Consider the following 12,313-nt stretch of genomic DNA (forward strand, 5'->3'; position numbering starts at 1 on the left):
AAATGAATATAAAGCTGCTGATGTATGCTACAAGACATATGGAGTTTGGGATAGGTTTTGATGTCGGTAAGAGAAAGGCTGCAAGTCCAGAACCCCAAAAGCAATTGTCCCCAGCTCGCTCTTAGACTTCTAGAGAGGTTTTCTTGTAGTATCTATAGATGCCATATAAGTCTTTAGAGAGAAGGACATTATACATGCAGCTGCTTGCAGGGATTGGGATTTGAGGAAGGGAACAGATGGCTGTTGGGCAAACAAGATGGAGATATTAACCATAAATAAAGTATTGTTAGATTGGGAAACAAAACAGCGCACAGGTCAAAAATAGCAGTGTTTATATAAATATTTAAAGTAAATAAATTTAGTCAGTGTTTTTGGAGTATCTTAGATTACAGTTCCATTGGTTTCTCTCTGCTGTTTTTTTGGCTGGCATTTCTCTGAAGTTTTGTTGCCTGTGCTTTATGTGCACCCTCACCAAGAGTTTCCCACACTCTGTAACAACAGGACTTTGCCTTCGGAGAATGAACTGGAAATCAGTGATAAACAAGAGCTTCCACTGGAGAATTCCAGCACTATATAATAGCAAGGGAAGGACTACCCCTGATTCACCTGGGCAGGGACTCAGTGGTTGGACAGTCAGTTCCAGGTATTTCAGGGGTTGTGTTCCTTGATTAGGCAGAGAGGCAAAAAAGAGGAATGTTTCCCACAAATTTTCCATGTCAGGTTGGGGGAGCACCCCATGACTTAGACACTGGCTGGTAGTTGAGGAAGAAATGGGGGTGTGTCTAGAAAAGGGTGCTCAGCCTCTCTGGTGTACCTGGCAGCCAGTCCTTTAGGGGGTTTCTGAGGTCAAAGCTGTATCCCACTCACTGTGTGTAGTACCTACTGATGGATCCATCTTCATGAATCACATTACCTTCTCTTTAGAAGCCCTTTATTCCTCTGGCCTTCACAATGTCCTGTGCTGGTGAGTTCCACAACTTATAGATGTAATGTATAAGAACTTCCTTTTTGTGTGTGTTCAATAAAAGTGTTTTCTTGCTTCTGCTTGGTCTTTAAAAGAAAGCAAATCTGTAGTGCCAGAAACACCAGTAATAGGATGTTTATCTTGTTGAGGTTGTTCCATATGGAAAACACATTTTCCTCATTAGTAAAGTACCTTTCTTTGGTTATTTTACAAAGGAAAAAGTTTACACATGCAGATGACTGTAATATTCCCATATGTTATTGTGTGAAATGTGTTAAATAAGATAACATGTTTAAGTTTTATGTCACTGGATTTTACTGTCCTGTTTTACTTCAGTATTGTGATGCCTCCTGTTTTATTTGTTCTGTAATTCTGTACCTGACAGTTTAGCACAAAACAGTGATCTGAATCTCACCACCTCCTTGTATTTACACATTTTGTAGAGAAATGAGACATCAGTTATGTGCCCTTCTGCCCCCAGCCCCTCCTGTTAGGGCTGAATGGCAGAACTATTCTATGCTATTGAAAGCCTTTTAAAAAAAAAAATCTATGCATGCTATTTTATATTCTAATGTATTATTCATATCAGTACATAAGCTTATGCTTGTCAGTTTTATCTTGTGTATAGAACTGATTACTTTTGACAGTATTTTTGCACTGTTTCTTTTCTTTCTCTTTTTATAATAAAAAGTTCTATCAGCATTAATTGACTGCAATAATTTTTTACCCCTTTCACTGCCTTTGTGTAAATAGTGTCTTATATGCTTCTGCAAATGTGAGAATGTCTTCAGTCTCTAAGGTTTTTTGGTAAGGCTGTCCTTCATATTCACAGTAAACAATAAACCTTTTTTTTCAATGAAAACAGTGTTTATGTTCTTTTCTGTACCAGCTTAAGGGGTTTGTATTTGCACCTACACCGCTTGAGTTGGTTTCCTGTGTTAAAGTGATAGGCACAGCCAGGGCCACAGAAGGGCCTGTATACTATTTACTTCTGTAATTAGTAATCCAAGTTTGACAGGGGCAAGGCTCCCACTGCTGCCTCATGTTCAGCTAATCCAATTCTTTGGTGTTGAAGTGTGGTCTGGGCTCTGGACAGACTTCCTGAAGTAAAGGTGTTATTTCCCAGGACAAGAGTTTATTTGACAAGACAAGGTTAGGATAAAAATAGTGAGATAGTGCCCTCTTCCTAGGCTTGGCTGTACTTAAATGGCCTTGGCTTTCTGGAAGTGTAGATCTGGTGCAGTTTTATGTACTCCAGCAATAACTGCTGAGAGCAGTGAAAGATTCCAGCAAAATGAGCTGACAAACCCTTGTTTGAGCAGTTTTATTTTCAGAGCAGTGCTTACAAGAAAGAAAATACAAAGCAGTTCTTAAGGGTGATGTGTTCTTTCTCATCATACTTTATAAGCTGTGAAAATAGTAAGGAACTGGCAGGTAATTTTATTATGCACCATATTTTAATTTTGATGCTAGAAGTTTACAGCTACACTCTTTTTTCCTCCCACCCTTAAAAGCAAACTCTTGCCATTGATCTAAATGGAGGGGGAAAATCCTCTTGTTTTATATATGGGTAGAGAAAGCAAAATCCTGGACTTTTTCCTCAGAAAGTGTTCCTCTTCCTCTCTTAAAAATAGTTGCTAACATATTATTACAATAGTTGCAATCCACTGGAGGTGAAGGTGTGGTTGCAAGGAAACACGAGCTCTCCTCTGCACTAACTCACTTTAACTTGTAAAGGAGTGTAAAAAGCCAGAAGTTGCATAGTTCATGTCTTGTGCAAGCCTTCAAGCTCCAACATAGGTGTCAGTATTTTCTGTACAAGATAAATTGAGCTCTAGGTCTTTGCTGTGATGAATCCTCATCTGTCAGGAGCAGTGATGGACCTGCAGATTAACTGGTTGAGGGAACACTGGTGGCATTTCTGTAAAATGTACAGAATCCATCACCCCATTTCCCCTCTCTCTCAGTTAAGCCACTGCAAATAAAAATGATGCAAGAAGAATAATAAATGGGTACCAAACCACAACAGAAAAAATAGGGCTTTTGCTAATTTGTCAGATTAAGCAAAACTATTTGGGCAAAAGTACATATCACAAAACTATTGCACCCATTTAAGCGTACAAGTGGAATCAAGGGGGGGCCAAGACCACTTTATTTACTTTACACAAATAAGATCCACACCAACATCCCTAAAGAAAAAAAAAAGGCCATTTTTGCATGAGCCATCAAAAGGCATAACCTTTAAGAAACCATGGACACTTCCTTAAAAAAAAAAAAGGCAATTGTAGATGTGTGGAAGCTAGGCCTACGTGTGTTTGTCATTCCAATTATAGGACAGAACTGTGTTCATACTCTACCGCTTTTCAAAGTGCTCCTGAAGGTTTCCATAACAAGGCTTTTTAAATAAAGGTTTGAAGGATTGCATAGATTCAAAGGCTCAGTGGTCCTCTAATTCCTTTTTGATCTCTGAAATGTATGGATGATCTTTCCCATGTGCTACTTCCATGATAGCAATTGCCTATGAAAAGAAAAAAAAAATATATTCACACAATTGATTCATATATAACACCAGGCTATAAATACTCTCTTTAGAGGTTTGAAACAGTCTGACACCTCTAGCTACTTTTTGTCCCCTTGTAGTCATAAACCCAGTAGGAAATAAAATGAAATTCAAAACTAAGTAATAAAGGTTTTATATTCAGAGAATACATCTTTGATCTTAAAGGAGCCCAAAGCACCTTTTAAAATTATATTTCTGACAAAACTACTTTGAATGCAACCAGCTCCAGGACAGAAAACTGCAAGTGTGGTGGGTAATATTCCGGTAGAGGACTTAGCCAGTATCAGAGCGAGCTCTGCTCCTACCAATTTATCCTTGAGCTGTCAGAGACATGCAGGCCTAGTGTAGGAGTAATGCTGAGGCATTTCAAACTTGAGCCTGTAAACCCTCTGCTCCTTCCAGGGGCTGCCAATGCTTTAGGAAGGAAGCAACTTCTTAGGCAGAAGTGAGATCCTGTAAGGTTTGGACAGATGCTGCTGCACCCGAGTCCCTGGTGTTTCACCTGCAGCCTGCTCCAGGCCCGAGAGGGAAGGCTGCAGGCAGCCAAACCCCTGACTGGCACCTTTCCTACCCTGGAGTGTGTGCAGGGGAAAGATTTCCACTTGAGAAAAGATGTGATAAAAGGCAGCACTAGAGTGAACTGAGAAAAAATTTCAGTGTAAGTCAGAGAATTTTTAAAGACCAAAGACAGAGCAAGGAATTGCAGTATCCTGCTCCTCTGACTATTTAGTCATTTCATTCTTGGGAAACTTTTATGCTCTTGTGTTTGTTAAGTCAGTAAAAAGGCTTTTGGTTCTACCTCAGCAGCAAGAAATGACTCCACCCCTCCTCTTGTTCCAAAAAAGAAAGGAGGACCTTCTGGATGAGCTGCTCACAAACTGACAGGAAACAATGGGTTTGCTTTTCCACTAAATCCCAAATATCAGAGGCTGGGATAACTTTGGGCAGTTCCTGTAGCCAGCTTTTGGAAGTGAGTCATTAGAAAATGTTTGTGTTAGGAAACTAACTATGCCAACAAATTTACCTCACAGTTCCCTACCCACCATCCCATGCTCCTGCTGGCACAATTTCCATTTCTACTGCAGGGTTTAACATCACAGAGAAGGAAAACCTACTCCAATTTCACACTAAGTAACAGTTAAATTTTAGAGCATATATTCTTCTAGCATCTTTCACCATGGTTGGATGGTGCTGTTATTTGCTGGCTAAAAACTTGCCAGCATCTAAAAAGCAAGAAGAAATAAATACATTGTGACATTCCACACTGAGTCATTATATGCTACAGTAGTCACTGACGCTTAAGAAAGGACAATAAATTTCTGTCCAAAAACATTGGGGAAAATAGTTAAGAAACAGAGTATAGACTAATAAAAATAGCAGAACAAAAAACTAAAGAATAAGGAACAAACTAACAAAGAGGGGTGAAGAAAAACATAAAACCAAAATGCTGTATTTGCCAATTTCAGCATTACCAGATGCATTGAATTCCCTTCAGCTATGTAGAAATCAATTGGTTCCAGAACAAATAACCACCAAAAGCATGCCTAGTCTAAGTTGGATATAGAAATCACAGACTTCAATGAAACACTGTGTGCCTTTTATAAGAGCCAAGCATTTTTTCCTGTCCTTACCCAGCAAATGAGGGGAAGATAGGGTTCTGCTTCATTTACACTAGTGCAGCTCTAGCTCAGAGAAGAACTCAGAGCAAATGTTTAAGCATAATTCTCACTCCAGCTGCTGCAGTATGAACCCACTGTGAAAAGGCACCCAAGAGCAGACCTATCTTCCATCTCCAGAAAAACCAAATCTGAGCCAAAAATCCAGTGACCAAATAGATTAACACATGGTGTATTTCCTACCACGCCAGGCTCATTGAGAAGCACACAGTGTTTCAATGACCCCATGGCTGAACTGGTGGCATTAATGGAGAAACCAGGCAATAAATACCCTCTTCAGGGCTTTAACTCCAGCCGTCCTGTTCTTCAGTGCCATGTACAGTCTTCCTAATTTCAGCCACATGGAGGCAACATTCAGCGAGTAGGAGGGATAATGTTTACTGCAAGAGAGAAAGAAATTCAGCTTTATCAACTTTGGCAGTTTCACAGCATTTTCCCAGTTCTGTCCCTCTCTCATGGGGCAAGAAGCTGCCTCTCTTTGCCCCTGCCCATTCAGCGCTCATCCCCTCTGCCGTGACTGCCAAGAGCCAGTGCCAATTGTGTCTGGGATGGGGACGCCTGTCAGCTGGGAATTGGACTGAAACTACCATATGCCTCTGAACAGCTGTCAGATGGCAATGACTTTCTGCCACTAGTTTTAATCTAGCCAGCTACAGAGAGAGCCTGCATTGTTAGGAGTTTTTGGAGCCACCCTGCACCCGCAGCAGCGGCTCTGTGTGTTCCACAATGGTTGGTGGGCTGGAAAGCGAGGGGCCCTCTGCAGTGTGCAGGGCACACATGGCAGTCTGTGCTCGCACACACTGAGCGGGCAGAGCTGACCTGGAATGCCAGGCTCAGAGCCAGAGGAGCTGGGCAAGTCCCAGGGAAGATAAATAGTACTGAGCCCCCGGGGCGAGGGGGGAGATGTTGGCTCCTTCTTTGTATCACTGCTCTCTGCCAAGTGATCTGTGACTTTATGTTGGCATCTGTTCCAAAGGGAGAGCTTTTCTTGCGCTCCCCCCAGCTGGCAAGAGAGTCACATCTCAAGATGAGAATCTGTTTGGGAGATTCAGGCAGGACCAGGCACAGCCAGCGTAACTGGCTGGCTCTAACCAACGGGCTCACTACTGCAAAAACAGAGAATTCTATCAGAAATAGCATTCGTGTCTCCTGCAGAGGCTGTGTGCTGCCTTGCTCCATGCAGGGCTTCAGCCTGGGCATTCTCCAGCTCTGGGGCAGCGGGATCAGGGACTCGGGGCAGCCCCAGCTGGGAGCACAGGAGCTGATCTCGGCTCCAGCTCCCTCTGCTGCTCGGCCCCAGCCCTGGGACACGGCTCTGCTCTCCTGCAGCCCTGCCCACTGTGCTGCTGCAGAGACAGAGCACTGGGAGACTACGGGAGGCTGGCAGCAGCACAGGCTTTGCCTCCATTACCTTGTACAAAATACTGGCTGCAGATGCAGTTTGAAGCCCTTCTTCGGTAAAAAATTATGGTTTTAGAAACTGGTATTTACCCAGCTAAGCAGAATTAGCACAGCACCCAAGGTGGCACAAAATTATTTTGAGAACCCAAAGCAAGGATTTCAAAGTCAGCCCTGCTCTATATTGCAGACCACATTCTGATAGCAACAAACACTGTCCCAGCATTTAAATATTCCTTTTTGAGAAGCAGTATCAAGGGTAGAATGTTTCTACAACATACACTCAGAGAAATGTTCTCTGCCCAAACTTGTCTTAATTGTCCAGATTATTAATAATAGCATTAAAAAAATAGTCTCTCATATTTACCTGTAGGGTCTGATAATTTTTTGCCCATAACACAGTGCACCTTCCCAGTCTTGCACGTAGAGACATACACCCATGGCCTGGTACATCATATGTAACATATAAACATTACTGTCTTCAAATACTGCACCCATCTTGTCCAGGCTGAGTTCACAGATCTCCAGTAATTCACTAGGGGGTAGGAAGAAGTCAAGGAATGCAATAAATCTATAGTCTCTCATTATACATCTACCTGATAATGCCTTCAGACACAAAGAGGACAGAGATAAGTTTAATTTCTACTGGTCATAGTATTTCTCCTGCATCTGCTTCTGAAGTCCAGCAAGCAAGATTTTTAGGTCACACACCAGTGGAGTCAGGGTAAGACAAAGGATATATTTGTAGTGTTTGGCTCGCCTGAATTCCTCAATCACGTTCCTGGCATATCTGATCATGTCCTTTACTGTCTCTGCTGACGGAGGACCATTCAGCTTGCAGATTTCCAGTTTCTCTTTATCCTGAAGGAAACACAATGGACCTTACAAAGGCGGGTTCCAAGCCCTACAAGTAAAAGTGCACCTACTATACCAAATTTCTCTAATAAAAAGACACAGATGTGAACATAAGCTCTTCAAAGAATGAAAAAAACAAAGGTAGAATGTGCACCTGCAATTTTTCTCTAAAGTCTTGGCTAGAAATCCTAGGATCCCCTGGCCTTCCAGTTCTTCTGCAATTCTCTACTTCCAAGAAGTCCCTTTCTTTTGAAAGATTGAAGAGCTTTTTGACTTTGTCTTGGAAGCAGTTTTGCACAAGAAATTTCCCTGCTTCCACAAGATTAGGGTTTAAAACAAATTTAAGCTTAATTTTAAGTCTCTAGTAGCTCAAGGACCTTAGGTTGACTACCAAATGATATCTCTGTGGAAAATGACATGATCTTAAATACAGAAAAGGATCCTTCAGATCTACAGACAAAACCACATTTCCATATATTTTGTTATTTCTGCTGGACAGCTCCACTTACTCTTATCTCTCTATCTAACATACTATTTCATGAAGAGTCAGCTACAATCTGGAGACAATTTTTTGCTGTTTAAGCTTCGCATTGTTGCAAGATTTTTTTTCTTTTGTTATTTAATCTGCCAGCTGAGAGAGCTACAGGGACTCTTTCCAGAACTGAAGGAGGCTGAGTGACAGGTGACTCCCAGAGTAGCACATTGTTGAAAATCACAGATGAAATCCTGGCTTCATTAAACTCAGTGGCAAAATTATCAAGGTAACTGTGGGGAAAAACACAAATGATACGGTATCAACAGAATAGCCTCAAGCAACAATACTGGGTACTATCTGGAAAAAAAAAGAGTCACAAAAGATGGCACCATTTAGGGGAAGGAGATGGCTGTCTGGTGGGAAGCAGCTCCCAAAAGGATGCCTGATAAAAATGGGAAGAAAAATGATCTGGAACTTAAGGATTAGATTATGCCAGACACAATGATTTTGTCTGGAATGACAGATAAGCTACACAGAGCTCAATTCTTGTAGGACCTACAGTGAAGGAGGTCCAAATGGTTGCACAGGCACAGTTGTCTCAGTACCTTTTGGGTTTGGGTACCTTTTCCCTCCAAGAATTGCTTTTCTTTAAAACACCTAACATCTTGTCAAGAACACTGTCTGGGTCTTCCTTTGTCCTTTGAGGGGCACCAGCTCATGTTTAATGAACATTACTCTGGCCTGCACATCACAAGGGACTGTGACCCAGGACTGTGTTGTCCCTGAGCAGACCAATATGATGCTATTGTAGAAAAGACCGTTCCTCAGATTCTGTTGAGTCTCCAAGCCATACAGACATACCATGCAATGTCCCCTAGTATTGTCCCAGCCAGGAAATGCAGCAGCACTCTATTCCAGAAATGCCCCAAGCAAGATTTATTTGCTAGGAGTTAACTTCTGAGCTAAATTTGTTTGGCCAGGTAGCACAGACACAGTGTAATTATCTACTTTTGACAATGTTTTCATCTTTGCTTTGCAGCTCAACTTTAAATAGGTCTCTACCAGGAAATTTCCTGATGTGTCATGATTACAGTGGAAAGAATGAGTATCAGAAAGCATTCTGGACAGAAAGACAGAAAAACACAACCACCTCCCCTCATCCCCATTATCCTACTTTCCAAAATGCAATTAAGCCAGACAGGTTATTACATCTAAGGACTTGGGTAGGTCCTCTATGGTCAGAAGTATATTTCACACCAATTCCATTACCTTTTCCTTCGTAGTGCACTCCCTGCAATCACAGTTAAAGAAATAGCAGTCTCTTAACCGGTCATTTCTGTCTTCTGTGGGATACAGCAGGTCAATATAGCTGCTAAAAATCTACGTGGCAAAAAAAAAAACAAACAAAAAACTGTCAGTGAGAAGTAGCATCACTAAACATATTTATTATACTAGTTCTGATATATGTGGTATGACAACTACACATTTGTGCAGCTTGTGGACCCCTGCAGCCACTTCACCTGCCCACTCCCCCACATCCAAGCCCCTAGGCAGCATCAGGACTTGTCACTTGCAAATGCAACGTGACAGAGAAGTGTTCCTTTCCTATCCATAATGGAATTTCCCTCAAATACTATCCTGGCTTGCACCCAGGACAGCAAGATTCAGGTGTCGATAAGGAAACTATCACAGCATAAATCTCAGGCTCCTGTCAGACTACAAAGAGATGCCTACTTTTCAGAAGTAAAATAATGATTTCAGGTATCCAGCCTAGGATAAATTACAGTGGCCTGGTTTCTTGGAGGCTGGAATCTCAAATTTTTCTTTCTGAAAACCTACAAAAATTGGGGCAACAGCAGTCACTAGTAGCTTTAGAAACTTAGGACAAGACCTTTAGATCTCTGAAAAGAAGAGAGGCCCAGTGCTCCAGTTCAAGGAGAATGAATATCAGATTTACTTCAGCAGCAATATTTTAAAGCAAAGAAAACCTGCTTTTGAACATTTTAAAGGCCCTTCATATGCACTATTCTTAAGTTTTCCTCTATTTCAACGGTCTTCAGAAAAGAACCCCTGCAACTAGCTTTAATGCAGTGCTTTTAAAATGAGATCTCCCCCAAGAAACACGTCCTATGCACACCACAGTTGATCATTCTGCAGACCGAGGAACAGCTTTAGCTCCATTTCCTCATCTATAGTTATTTCAAATGCTTTGCTCAGTCTTTATACCTAAAGATTTTCTTTTCTTTAAAAGTAAAATTACATGTCATTTCATACAGTGCTCCTTCTTCTTAAGCGTGAGCGTGCCATCTCACCCTTTCCCTCACACTCCTCTTCTCCCTTCAATACTTTCAAAGCATGTGGAATGCAGGGACAGCATTAACAGCAAAAAAAACTTTAAAATGTTGCCCTGCAATGGCTGCACGGAGCCTGAAGATGGAGACACAGGCTGGGAGACTGCACAGCGACCACACACAGCCACAGCTCACGTTCAGAAAACCCTGAAGTGTCACAAAACCCAATGTGCAAAACCTGTGAGGTCCTGGAGAGCTGATGCAGCTTCTAAGGCAGAATTCAGCCTGAAGAAGAGGCTGAGCAAGGTAAAGATTCCACATCTCTACCTCTAATGATACACCTTCCCCCAAAATGCTGAAAATGTCTGGGATTCCACAAAAAAATTCTGAAGCCAGAATCAGTCCTTGTCTGTTACCACAAAGCATTTGCAGGGACTGCCAACATCACAGACAAATCATCACTGGCAAATGGCATCAAAAGAAGTTGCTCACCTGAGTTGTTCATCCTTGGCTACAGCAACTAAACTCACTTTGTTCTCAAGGGGGAACAGCTATAATTCACAAAAATTACCTCTCTACCTTTCTTCCAGGTTGCTATCACACACCTCAGAAAACAGTAGATGCTATCAAAAATCAAATCTGCTCTTATCAACATTAACTTTGCTCATTAAATTAATATTTACAAATGAGCCATTGATATTCTGTTCAAACTCCATCCCCAGAGAGAATGTTCAGTATCCTTATTCCCTGCAGGTATTTGAACATCCTCCCCAACTCTGTTTAACATCTTTTTTTGTTTTGGTTTTTTTTTTTTTTTTTAAGTAAAGTACAGCTCTACTGTTTAAAAATCCCTGCCAAATTCATTATTCGATTGAGAAAGTTTCAAGGTAAACCCAGAGCCTTACTCAATTTTACAGATTTTTATTCCTCTCTGTTCAGTTTCACTCCACCTAAAACCACACATTTGTTCTTCTGTGGTTTCCCAGTAAATGTCACTGAGGTGATATGACCAAGTCCCATGTTTTGTGGATGCTCTGTCCAAACAGAAGTCAGAGGATTTATCTGTACCCATTTACCTTGTTTATTCTGGCTTCAATTTCAACACATTACTATTATACGGGGAACTATTATAGCAGTAATAATTTGCTTTGATCTTGGAATTTCAAAGCACCAGCCAAACATCAGTAAACTCAGCCTCATTTTACAGATGGGTAAACTGAGAGAGAGGCTGGCAGATACACAGTGACTGCTGCAGGTGCCCTTCCCATGTTTTAGCAACAAATAGAGTACTGCCTCCAAAAATCCCTTCAATCCTAATTTTTCCAAAGCACCATCTTGCATTTCTCTGAGAAACAAGAGATCCTTCCTTCCTGTTATTAAATTGCCATCTAATTGAAATGATCCCTGAGAAGCAGAATTAATCCTGTCATGAGAACAGAGCACATTCAACCACTGCATTTACCTCCTCTCCAGGCTCAATCTCTCTAACAGCTCTGACTTCAGCCAAGGTTCCCTTGTAAGTCACAATCACATTTGGGCAGCAGCTATGGTTCATCAATGCAACACTGTAAAAGTAGAAAAGTAAATGTTTTCCCCAACCACCACCACAAGCAACAGGCAAAAAGTTAAGCACCACTTCACAAAATAAATAAGTCTGAAAGATTGAGTCAGTCTGTCTCTCTAAGCTGTTTTTATTCTGAGGCTTAACATGAAGGTAACCTTGGGAAAATCTGTTGTACTGTTATTTATTCTAATGATATGGAGAATGGCTGTGTTAATGAATCATTACAATTTTTAAATCCTATTACTGCAGAACTAGGCAAGTTGTTATTTCCCACTTCTTACAGTGCTACAGGACACCTGACAAGTATGTTCATACAGCTTTACTATTAACCTGATAGACAGACTATTTTCCTCAGAGGAGAACGAAAAACATGTTTAACCTAAAAGGAAACAAGTAAATACAGGAAAATAAAAGTCTTTGCTGCATTGTAAATTAAGATGGGTGTTAAAATTTTAGGTGGCTTCTATTCAAATGTAAACAGCCTCCATGTTTGAAGTGGGAGGGAAGAGATCTCTCTTTGTTACACATGC

General features: G+C 41.2%; 1 protein-coding gene across 2 annotated transcripts in view; it reads right to left on the reverse strand.

Annotated features, from left to right (window-relative positions):
* Positions 1-2,274: 2,274 nt before the first annotated feature.
* Positions 2,275-12,313, reverse strand: part of SMYD2 (SET and MYND domain containing 2) — a 29,544-nt gene continuing 19,505 nt past the window's right edge. For both annotated transcript variants that reach the window (XM_033055482.2, XM_033055481.2), the window contains exons 7-12: positions 11,682-11,784; positions 9,198-9,308; positions 7,339-7,459; positions 6,966-7,140; positions 5,472-5,580; positions 2,275-3,482 (exon numbers count right to left, since the gene is read on the reverse strand). In XM_033055482.2, the coding sequence (XP_032911373.1) occupies positions 3,402-3,482; positions 5,472-5,580; positions 6,966-7,140; positions 7,339-7,459; positions 9,198-9,308; positions 11,682-11,784 (700 nt within the window). In that variant the 3' untranslated portion in view covers positions 2,275-3,401. The remainder of the gene's footprint in view (positions 3,483-5,471; positions 5,581-6,965; positions 7,141-7,338; positions 7,460-9,197; positions 9,309-11,681; positions 11,785-12,313) is intronic.

The sequence above is a fragment of the Catharus ustulatus genome, chromosome 3, assembly GCF_009819885.2.
Source record: "Catharus ustulatus isolate bCatUst1 chromosome 3, bCatUst1.pri.v2, whole genome shotgun sequence".
Taxonomy (NCBI): domain Eukaryota; kingdom Metazoa; phylum Chordata; class Aves; order Passeriformes; family Turdidae; genus Catharus; species Catharus ustulatus.